Raw genomic sequence first — 12,110 nt, forward strand, 5'->3', positions numbered from 1 at the left:
CCTCACAGAGGCCTGAGAGGGCAGCTTCCAGGGAGGGCAGCTGATCGCAAGGTCTTATGGTGACTTTTCCAAGGTCACTCTGTGAGTTAGTAGCAAAGGAGGTCTGCCGACACCAAACATCAGCTCTGCTTACCACTCTAATTTGTACATCTTAGTTGTAGCGCTGATTTACCTTCTTGCTGGCAGAGCTGGATCCATTAGGCCATTAACCAAATAAAGAAAAAAAAACCCAAACCCACTGCCGTAATTAGGCCATTAGAAAATAAAAATTAAAAGAAAAAGAATGACAACAATAAAAAGAAAACAAAAACACTTGAAACTAGACATTATTTCCACTTTGGGACCATTCCAGGTTCATAAGCAGGTCTGTGCAGAAAGAATGAGAAATGGCTGTGCTAAACACAGAACCTGGAGAGGAATGGTTGTGGCTCAGTAGGGTCTCCATGACCTTAACTGTGTGCTTTACCTTACGCTTGTGCTCTGTCCACAGGGTCATGTAGGCACAACAGCAACCAAGAAGATTGACGTCTACCTACCCCTGCACTCGAGCCAGGACAGACTCTTGCCAATGACCGTGGTAACAATGGCCAGCGCCAGGGTGCAAGACTTGATCGGGCTCATCTGTTGGCAGTACACGAGTGAAGGACGGGAGCCGAAGCTCAAGTAATCCTTTCTCTTTTTGGCTGCTCTCTAGTTCTGGCTGTCTCCTGGCTGCCCAGGTGGGCTGCATTCTGTGCTGGGTTAGTTTTTTTAGGCATGGTCTGGGAACCAGACTGCTACACTGATCCAGCTCAGGTTGCTTACCAGATTTCAGGTCTGTAGCTACCACTTATCTCAGAGAATCTGCTTAGAAATTAAACTGTTTAGTTTGTGAACCCAGACATGAGAAAATGAATTTTAGCAATTTCTAAACCCTTTTATGATACCTTCTTACAAACGCAGTATGGGAGGGAATAGAGGGAACAATGATTGCCGAGCATCTTTGTTGAGTTAGACACAGTGCTGGGCACGTCATACGTGGTATCTTGTTTAATTCTCCCAGCTCCCTGTGAGGTAAACGTTACGGTCCTCATTCTGCAGAGGAGGAAAAGCAGAGTCAGAGAGTTGTTACTTGCTGAAGGCTACCCAGATGGGAGATGGCTGAGTCAGGATTTGATTCCAGGTCTGTCTGATGCCAAGGTTTGTTTATTATTTCTTTCTGCCTCCTACAGAACTTTTGATCTGAATTATTGTTTTATCATTCAGTGGTTTAGTTTTCTCTCTATCACTAGGCTGTCTTCCTCATTAAAAAAATTATATTAAAAAATGTAGCAGGGTCTCTGTGCCTGTACATAACTCAAACTTTAAAGTGCTTTTCCTGCACTGGTTCTCCCCTGTGAATTTCTAGTTTTATGTGTTCTTTCTAGTAATAGATTTGGAATACAGCAGAATGTGGATGTCTTCATTTTGAAAGTAGATTCTCATGGAGACTTCCTCTTCTTCAATATTTTCAGACTTAGTATGGTCCACTCAATTGAGGTTTTTTTTTTTAAACGTACATTAAGATCATGCATAAAAATGTGCTTTTCAGTTCTTATTGACATCATCTTCTACGTTCCCTGATAATGTTGTGGATATAAAAATAATCTTTGTTGCTGCAGTGGCAATCAGAAACCTTTTAAAATCAAGATACCACCTAGGCTCAGCAAAGGGTTAAGCCAGCAGCTCTGCTCAAGACTGAGCTGTGGTATTGTCCCTTTTAAGTATGAAATGGAAACAAGCAAACAGGAAAGGGAGCCACAGGCTAGTGACTTTATGTATGTTGTCTAATTTAATTCTTAAAACATTGCTTAGTGTAGGCACTGAAACCAAGAGAGGTAAAAGAAGTTGCCAGGATTACATAGCTGGTAAGTAACAGGAGTTGAACTGTGACAAGCATTGTCATCCTTATTTTGTATATGAGGAAACTAAAACTTAGAGAGGCTGAATGACTTGCCTAAATCATACAGTGAGTGGTAGAATTGGTATTCAAACCCAGGAATCTCTGACTGTGGAGTCCCAGATCCATATTATTATGCCCCCTCCCATGGAGCTCTGTTACAGGTAGCAACAAAATATTTATAGAGTCCATACTTACTCCAGGCATTGTGCTAGGTCCTGGGAATAGAGAAGGAGCAATTGAGGAGCTTACTTTCTAAGGTAGATTAAAAAAAAAAAAAAAAAAGTAGATAGCCAGCAAAAATGATACAGTATAATACAATAAAATGTAGAGTGAGATGCTATGAGATCTGACTCCATATTTTAAAAAAATTTTTCATAATATCCTTTATTTAATCCAATATATCCAAAACAGTACCATTTCAACATGTAGTCAATATTAAAAAAAAAAGTTAATGAAACATTTAAGATTCCTTTTACTTTTTGTTCCTAAGTCTTCACTGGAGCCCGGGTGGCACTGTGGTTAAGAGCTACAGCTGCTGACCAAGAGGTTGGCAATTCGAATCCACCAGCTGCTCCTTGGAAAACCTATAACCTACAGGGTCTCTATGAGTCAAAATCAACTTGATGGCAATGGGTTTTAAGTCCTCACTATTTGGTATTTATTTGCTGCTTACAGCTTATTCCAATTCAGACTAGTAACAATTCAGGTGTTCCACAGACACTTTTAGCTCGTTCTTACCATATTGGATAGTACAGCTATGAAGTATACCAAGACGTGATACAGCCATGCAGTGGGGAGTGCCGTGGATTCACTTCATTCTGATGTAACATCAGCTGTCTAGAGCCCTTGAGAAATCTTGACGAGTTTTTTAGATAATTGAGAGTTTATCCCATTAAGCATCATACTTTATTTTAATCATTTTTCATTAAAAGTTCTCTAAAATGTATTAACATCTTTCCTTACCTTTTTCATCAAAATGTAGCATAGTATGTAAGAGTGTGAGATCCAAAGTCATAATCTGGTTTTTAATTCTTAAGTTAACGCTTACCATCAGGGTGATCTTTGATGAGTTATTAAGCCCCATGTGCTACAACGTCTTTAAATGTAAAATGAAGGTAAAAACTACCTAACCAGGTAGCTATAAAAATCAAATAAGAAAATACAAGGTAAGTGCTCAATAAATGTTTATTTCTGCTGCTAACTACTATAACGATAGCTGGCTACAGCTGTAGCCCATACCAGTAGTGGTATCAGCAGTGGTAGCATAATTCAGCCCTTTTTTAATAACCCATGATTATAGTATGAGGGCCTTTGTGGGCTTCTCAAAGTATATAGAAATGTTTAATCTTACACTGTGTGTTTCCAGATAACTTTACTATTTGAATTATTTTGTATGTTCTTTATACTTTCCTGTTTTTGCTGTCTGCATGTCTACCTGTATATGCTCTTCTCCCCATTTCTAGGTTGTTGCTTCTAATTTATATGCCTTAGAGTCATAATTGAGAACCACTTACTGAACTAATACAGCCTAAGCTTCCTAGTCTAAGCAGTCAAGGCCTTCCCAGTCTGACCCCCATCTGTGCATCCTAATGCCTTTTTGATGGCAATACCATGCCTGCTTTTGCTGTTTCCTTAGTCGAAAATGCCTTTCTCATTCTTCTCTTTATATCCTGCTTAACCTCAAAGACTTAAAGTCCCTGTTCATTCTCTCGTTCAGCAAATACACGTGGAGTTCCAGGTCCAGGGTATTGAGATTAAGAAAAATTTGATTGCCACACTCAAAAATATATACATTTTGAAGAGGAAGAAGAAATTATCAAGTGTAATAGCACTTTGTAACTGGCTCATTTCATTTATCATTTGTATTCATTCATGCATTCAACAAATGTATATTGAGTGTTTGCTACATACCAGGCATATAGTAGTGAGTGAAACCAGACATGGTCTCTCTTTCACGAATCCTATATCTAGTGAAAGAAATAGAGATTACCCAGATAATTAAACAAAATAATGTTTGCTTAAAAACTGAGTTAAGTTTTCTGAAGGAAAGGAATGCCTAGCGAGTCAGGGAGAAAATTCCCTGAGAAAGTGGTTATCAGATGCATTTGGGAGGGGAGCTTCCAGGCAAATAGAATAGCATGGCAACTACAGTAGAAAGCATGTTAAGGTCAAGGAACTAAAGGCCTGTGTGGCTGGAGCACAAGGAAGGGAAGAGAGAATGGAGTGGAATGAATCCAAAGACGCTAGAGTGGAGATTGAGAGAAGTGGACGGATTGTGGAAATATTTGAGAGGTAAAATTCACAGGACTTGGGAATAGATTGGATTTGGTGAGTGAGGGAGAAGAGAAATGCCAAAGATGATTTTCTAGATTTCTGACTTGCCTAGAGGTGTGGTGAGATAAAGGAGCACTGGAAGATGAGGTTTTGTTTGGTTTTTGGTATGTGATGGGGAGTGGGACAGGAAACATCATTTGTTGAATTGACATGGTTTTAAACCAAAGGATCAGCCTTCGGATCCACGAACCACTCAGTGGGAGAAAGATGGGACGGTCTGCTTCTGTAAAGATTTTCAGCCTTGGAAACCTTAACGGGCAGTTCTGCCTTGTCCTGTAGTGTTGCTATGAGTCAGAGTTGACTCAATAGCAGTGGGTTTGGGTTTGGGTTTTTGCTGTATTGAAGAGACGCTTTCATGTCTGGAGTTTAGAGGGGAGAGATACGAGCTAGAAATATGAATTTGGGAATAATTGGCCTAGATATATTAATTGAGGCTTGTAGTATGTATGAGTAGATCGAGATAAGAATCTAAGAATGGGCATTGAAAAACTACATGAATGATAGTGCTGAAATGGAGTGTCTTAGAGAAGAAATAGATTCAGAGTAATGGAAATAAAAGAGTTCAGACTTGGATGTTACGAGGTTTGAGATTACTTGAGAGACATCCATCTAAAGAAGTCTTGTAAGCAGTAGAGTATATATGATTTTGGAGTCTGAACCATGTCTATTTTATTGGCTTGTATTTCCCAGTCCATAACACAGTGTTTAACACATAGCAAATGCTCAGTAAATAATTTGTAGAGTGAATGAGAACATAGGGATACACAAAGACCTGGGCTGAAATGTTCCACCTTTGTCCCACTGCCAAATAGACCCTTCTCCATGATAAATGCTAAGACAAGCTTCTGGACTGTATACAGCTCTTTATTCAGTAAAAATCACCAAGGTAGATGTTCTCAGTCTATCCTTTAATGTATGTATGTATGTATGTGAGTGATAAGTGAGGGTCTTGAGGGACTATTACAAGCATTTCCCAATTTCCAGAGTCACCATGCTGCTACGTAATGGGTTGGTAGATACAAACACACATTGGAGTGCCTACTGTGTGTCACGCCTCATACTAAACACCTTAAGTGTATTATCTTTTTCCTTACCACAGCTCTATAAGTCATAGAAAATAACAATTCTTCAGGAGAAAATTGAGGATCAGGAAGTTAAGTAACCTGCCCAGTGTCATATATTTAGCAGGTGGCAGAGTAAAGATTTGAACCCAGGATTATTCCATTTCCCTTGCTAGACAAAGAAATGAGGCTTTTCTTATGGTGGTATCACCAGAGACATTATTGCCATTTGGGACTTCTTCCTTTCTTTCTCTCTCCCTTTTCTCCTGCCTCCCTCCCTCCCTTCCTCCCTTTATTCAGTAATCTTTTTATTCATGCGCTTAATTCATTCACCAAACATTTACATGGTGTCTATACGATCCTGGGTACAGGGAATACAAAAGTCATAAAGTTTGTGGCCCTAAGGACCAGGCTAGTGGTTTAGACAGACAACACATCACACAATATCAGCTCCAGTGTCATTAAAACTTGCTCTGAAAGTGGACACTTAGAGTGCTCTGGGGGCATAAATAAGAGCTTTTTTCTAATTCTGCCTGAGGGTGATGATCTGGGAGTCCAGGATTGGGAGGGATGTCAAGGAAGGCTTCCCAGTGGAATTGATGATTAAACTAAATCTCAGAAGATCACCAGGAACAGGGACCCTTTGAACTGATAGACCTGTATGCACAGTGATGGGAGCCCGCACGTGACCAGGGAAACTACAAGCATTTGGAATGGCTGGAGCCCAGCATGTGTGTTCTGGAATGGCAGGAGATTGGGTTGGAAAGCAGACCAAAGTATAACGAAAGACTTTATGGAATGCCACTTACTTCATATGAGCTCTTTGGAGTGAAAAGTTTTAAGCAGGGGAGTGACAATATCATATTTGTGTTTATGAAAGATCCCACTAGTAGTGGGATTGTGGGTAAAAGTCTTGAGAGTCAATTTTATAATAGACTTCATGAGTTTCAGAAATTTAAATACTGCCACGTGAATTTGTCTGAAGAATGTCTCTACTTCAGAACAATAAAAAGGAGGACTTCCCAGTAACATCAGAGGTGATAGAGTTAGCAGGACCTTAGAACAGCCATTATAAAAACAATCCTTGTGTTCAGATGATAGAAGAAAACATGAGCATAATGAGAGAAATAGAAGATGTATTTTTTAAAACCCAAATGAAACACCTAGAGTACGATATCTGAAATGAAAACTATACAAGATGAGGTTAGTACGATATCTGAAATGAAAACTATACAAGATGAGGTTAGTAGCAAATTAGATGCTACAAAAGAAAAGATAATGAATTTGAAGACCTAACGATAGAAACTACCCCCAAAGGGGCTCATTCAGAACAATACGAAGATCTTGCTTCCACTAAAAAATTAATGGGCATTTTCTTCTTAAAACTCCTTTACCATAAAATTTAGACTTAGCCATTTCTGTATGTGGTTGCTTTGGCTTGACAAATCTGACGAACCTTGTGATGGTATCTATCAGTTTACTTTCATTTTTATGGAAGTTTTGTTTGGGAGAAAAGGAAATCCTTGACAGTCTGAAATCTTCAAAGATAAGTGTCTGAGCTGCAACCCTAAGTATTTTTATTTCTGTTTCTAATGCCTGACACAGTTTTAATATTGCTTCTGTCATCAGAATAAACAGCAAGCTGCAAGTAATGAGAATACTGGACATTAGAGAATCATGGGCTCTTTTATTTTTCATTAAAACACATACACACACAATAAGCATTCATCTCTCTGGTCCTCATACTTAAGTGTGTTTTGCATTTTCTGAAGATGAGTGAATTTTTATGAATATGTAAATTGAACATGTCAGATCACATTTGGTAGAGAGCTGGGATGTTTCCTGGAATGCTCCTGAATTTTCATGTATGAATTAAATGCTATCTATATATCAGCTCCAAACTTCTGTCACTTTATAAAAGCCATATTGGCCTTTTGTCATAAAGTGAATAGCGGTCAGCAATTTAATGAAATTAATTTTACTAGTAAGAAAGTTTAGTTTTCTATCTGATGAAACATGGATAACTGAAATTCAGTTATTGTGCTCATTAAAGCTTTGGTTCCTCCATTCTCCACCCCCCCCCCACCCCCCACTGGATCTCTTTTTGGCAACAGGCTCCCTTTTGCATCCGTTCGTTGTTCAGCGTGTTCCCTGAAGGAGATTACTCCTTCCATGGCAGCCCTTAAAATATGTATGTACAACAACTGTAAAATTAAGCCTCTTTCTGAGACCCCAGTGTTCCTTGTTCATTAGTCTTTTGATCATTCTTCTCTGGTAGTGACTCAAAAACAGGATTTTAGGTTTCTCTGTTTCGTGCTACCCATCAGTATGCTTCTGTGGGGTAATTTATTCTACTTCTGTGTAATCAGAAGTTTAAGAGCTGTGGAAGAAATCTTGGCAAAATGAGAACCCTTCTTCATGCCAGGCACTGTGCAATGGATTGTTATTTAAAACTTAGAAGACTCTTATGGGATTAAAAAAAATATATAACCAGATCCATTGCTGTCAAGTTAATTATGACTCATAGCGACCCTATAGGACAGAGTAGAACTGTCCTATAGTTTCCAAGGAGCACCTGGTAGGTTAGAACTGCCTACCCTTTGGTTAGCAGCCGTAGCACTTAACTACTACACCACCAGGGTTTCCTCTTATGGGATAGGTATGTTTATTTCCTTTGTAATTCCAGAAGTTGGTAGAGAACACAACCACTTCGGAATCAGGGGATGTGGGTGAGGCAGACAGTGTTCAGGGTCTCTAGGACAAGTGATTTGTCTGATGCGAGAAGTTCTCCCAGCCCCTTCTTCTTATTACACCATATTTCTAAATCGTCTACAATAAGCATGAATTACCCTTACCAAAAAATAAATATTTTATAAAGAAATGAAAATAAAAGTTATACGTACTCACTGGAAAGTATAGAAAACTAGGAAAAAGTACTCATGGGCTTAAATATAAACATAACCTTTGTAAACCTTTTGGTGTATTTCTTTTCGTTCTTGTTATGTATGTATAATGGGAAATTTTTACATAGTTTTAATCGTTTTGCAGTGCTTTTTCTCTGTTAAAAGAATGAGATGCCACTACTCATATCTTGACAAATTGTAAAACGGCTTCACTCATCCTTACTTCTTCCTGTGGGTTCTTTGACTTGAACTGCAATCTGTGACACGTGTGCATTGCCTAGAAAGCCCCGTTTTGTTAATAGATGTCACTGTGACAACCAAGAAAAAGAAAAAGCTTATTATTTCACCACTTCTCATTAACACAGGTATCATTAATAATACCCTTTATGTTTTTCATGAATAAAGTGGTTCAGTCTACTATTCATATATTCATTCATTCCACAGATATTTTTTAAGTACCTTGTAATTGCGAGCTATTTTAGTCTTCAGTGAAGATGCAAAGATAAATAGAAGAACCCTCCCTTTTTAGGTGAACATAGATGCATAAATAGAAAAAGGAGCAATGTGATGATAAGTGATATGCAGAAGTATTAAGCAAGTTCTATAAGACCACAGAGGGAGAATCGCTTGAATCCTCCTAGAGAGAGAAAGTTTTTTTTTTTTTAGGTAAGAAAATGGTGTTCAGAGAGATTTGGTCTCTGAACTAGTTAGTTGTTGAGTTAGCATTAAAAGCAGATGTGACTGCAAATCCCTATTGTTTTCCACCAGACTGTCATAAGGAGATGTCCCCGTTTTCATTGTTTTATAAACTGAGATGCCTGTGTTTGGGAGATTCCTGAGGTGGGAACCAGAGGTGCTCCTCTTTTCTCTTCCCATTTCAAAATACCACTAATTTCTGATTTGACCGAAGAGTGTAATGGAACAGAAGTCAGGAGACCTGAATTCTCTAGACCTGCCATTGCCACTGTTTAACTATATGATCCTGAGCATGCTATTCCTTTTCTTTAGGCTGTGTTCCCTGTCTGTAAAAATGAGGAGACTGGAAGAAATCTCTCTAAAGCTCTAATTTTTTTTTTATAAGTAATGTGTCATGATTCCCTTCATCTTTTCAAAGTGTGTGGCATTTCCATAGGAGTGTGTGTTCCCGAGGGTGTTGAGAAATCTTTATATACCGTGGTTTTGGCATAGGGATAGGCAGGAGTCAAGAGTGACAGCTCTTGAGTGCCTGGGCTTGATACTCAGCTCTATATTTACATGTTGTTTAATCTTGAGCAAGTCATTTAAACTAATTGAATCTCAGTTTCCTAATTTGTAAAGTAAAAATAGTAATAAGTGGCTATCTTACAGAGTTGATGTGAATGAAATCCATTGAGCTTATGCGTCTAAAGCACTTTGCATGGTATCTAGCACATAACACCCAATACTCATTTGGAGTCCTGGAACAGTTTTAGAAGTCATCATACCACACAGTAGCTTCTTTTACTAATTATTCCTTTGTAAAGACAAAAAAGAACCAATATGACCATGCAGAGAATATGGAGTTTAATCACTTTTCCCTCAGTTCAGTTAAAGGGTCATAGGGGTTAAAGCAGCATTTGCTGTTAAACTTTTCCGATGACTTAGAAAAGACTTCCATTAGTCTTATGGTGAATCATTCTTTTCCTTGCGGTATCACCAGGGCTCAGGACAGGCTGCAGTATAGGTTAGGTGCTTCGTAAATTTATTCATTTGTGGATGAATAAATGATTTCATGCTTTGTACTTAAGAACTGGGAGGAATAACAGCACTTGGCAGTGAGTCTTTTGGCTCTCATACTTTAGCTTGTGACATTCGTTGAGTTTGTTTTGAGGGAATTTGGGGGGCTTTCCATAGAATCAAAGCAAAATTCTTCTGAAACCAGTGTTTGGCTTTCTGCTTTCATCAATAGGCTTATTATTTGCCCTTGAAACCTCTATGGTACTGGGGAATTAAACATTCCTCAGGTTGATTTACATGGCAGTAAATAATCTGTGCTGTCCATTGCTTGCTCCATCAGTGTCAGCCCTGTTCATAAAACCCTGGAAGCTCAGTGAGAATGGGGTGTGGTGGGCATGTTAATTCAAGTTACAGATGTGTGTACATAGAAGATGTTGCTTAGTTTCACTTTTGCTTTTTTGCTGTAATATACATCCACAGTTTCTCTTTATGGATTGATATAATTGTAGAAGTTATTTTCAATCTGAATTTATTATTATAGTTAATTTTTTTTTTTTTACCTCTGTTATATGCTAGGCACTACGTATATTATCTCACCTGATCTTCACAACAACTTGTGAGTTAGGAGATTATATCCTTTTTAGAGACGTAGAAACTAAAACTCAAGGAGGTAAAGCTTATTCTCTGAAGTCACACAGCCCATGAGTGATGAAGCTAACATTTGAACTCAGGTTTTTCTGGCCACAAAGCTCTTAGCTACTACACCATATTTCCCTCGTCTAAAGTGCTTGCTTCTGTTTCTAGAATTGCTTTGTGTTTAAGTTGGTAGGTAACCTGTTGTAAAGACCCATAAGTTTACCATACCACTCAGGTGAAATTTAAATCTCTTAACAACATTGCAAATACATGAAATTTATAGTGACAAACACAGCCATATTACTTTCTTGTTATCAATCCATTTAGCAAATTTACAGTTTCCATTAATTTTAATCTGTCCTTATTACCTGTTTTATATAATAAATATCTCTTAGTCATGACAGACTGAGTATAGATCACCTGAAGTAGGCTTTCTTTTAGTAAGCACAGTTGCAGCTAAAGATTTGTGAATTAATTGGGAAAATTGCAAATCGGGTAGTCAGTGAAATAATTCATTGTCACATCCAATCAATAAACTTTGTAAATCAGCTCATTTAATTCAAAAAATGATCTATATAGATCAAGCAACCAATTAAACAATTAGCATACACTTTGCAATTAATTAATTTAAACATCAGTCATGTAATTAAAACTCTAAATTTAAGCTGCAGAATTTAGAATCCTGCTGCCTGTGAACTGTTTGGTTCATGTTTCTGAAGCTAGCTTGAATCTAGCAGATTTGCAGTTTTATGATTCAGCTTTGGAACCGGGTATCTTAAAGTGTGTCAGTAGATTTCAGTTTACAATAGTCTTTATATAGGTATAGTTTCCTAACCTTGTTCAGTACATCAACTTTTTACTTCCCCCAAAAGGGAGAAGGGAGTATGTGTTGATTCTAAACTGGGACAAGTCTAGAATCTTGGAGTACTGACTAGAGAGTCTAGGGAAATGTGAAATGTCCAGAAATAGTTGAGAGGGCCAGGTGTCTGTGTCAGCGTAGATAAGATCATCTTCCTTTACTCTTTTAAAAATCCATGATGTGTAGAGTAAGATCCTGCCAAGCGAGTAGGATGTCCTTTAAGAGAGTAGAGAGCTATATGGATGGTCTTGGATACCTTGAGCACTTCTCCTGAGCTAGAGCACAGATATTGTCTTAATCCTAACCATAAATCACACAAAATCTGGTTCCCCCAAAATACTTTTTCCTGCTTTATACTTCATTTATACCTCTTTTATGATACTTATTTTAAGTTTAAATTATAACTAGTGTAGTGTTTACTTTTTTCCCTACTGTAGTGTAAGTTTCCTTGAAAACTAATACTAACATGATCTCATCTTTGGTCTAAGGAGTTAAACTTTGCCTTACCTACAGCAAGTGCTCAGTAAATATTTGTTGGAAGAATAAAAAAATATAAAGGCCCTCATTTCACATTGTTTTTCTCCCCTTTGCACTTCTGCATGTTTTCACTCTACCAAATGAAAACAGGGATTCTAACCGTATTACCCGGTTTGGGGCTAAGAAATAGCAGTGTCCTCAGTTTGCCTGCTGTACACCATACC

The 12,110-nt window shown here is 38.1% G+C and overlaps 1 protein-coding gene across 23 annotated transcripts in view; it reads left to right on the forward strand.

Annotated features, from left to right (window-relative positions):
- MAPKAP1 (MAPK associated protein 1) overlaps positions 1-12,110 on the forward strand; it is a 270,012-nt gene that overhangs the window by 136,677 nt on the left and 121,225 nt on the right. For all 23 annotated transcript variants that reach the window (XR_002785002.2, XR_010323019.1, XR_002785003.2 and 20 more), the window contains one exon: positions 491-663. Coding sequence is in view for 19 of the 23 variants with exons in the window: in XM_023544921.2 (XP_023400689.1) it covers positions 491-663 (173 nt within the window). In the remaining 4 variants the exon portion in view is untranslated. The remainder of the gene's footprint in view (positions 1-490; positions 664-12,110) is intronic.

Source organism: Loxodonta africana, chromosome 9 (assembly GCF_030014295.1).
Source record: "Loxodonta africana isolate mLoxAfr1 chromosome 9, mLoxAfr1.hap2, whole genome shotgun sequence".
Taxonomy (NCBI): domain Eukaryota; kingdom Metazoa; phylum Chordata; class Mammalia; order Proboscidea; family Elephantidae; genus Loxodonta; species Loxodonta africana.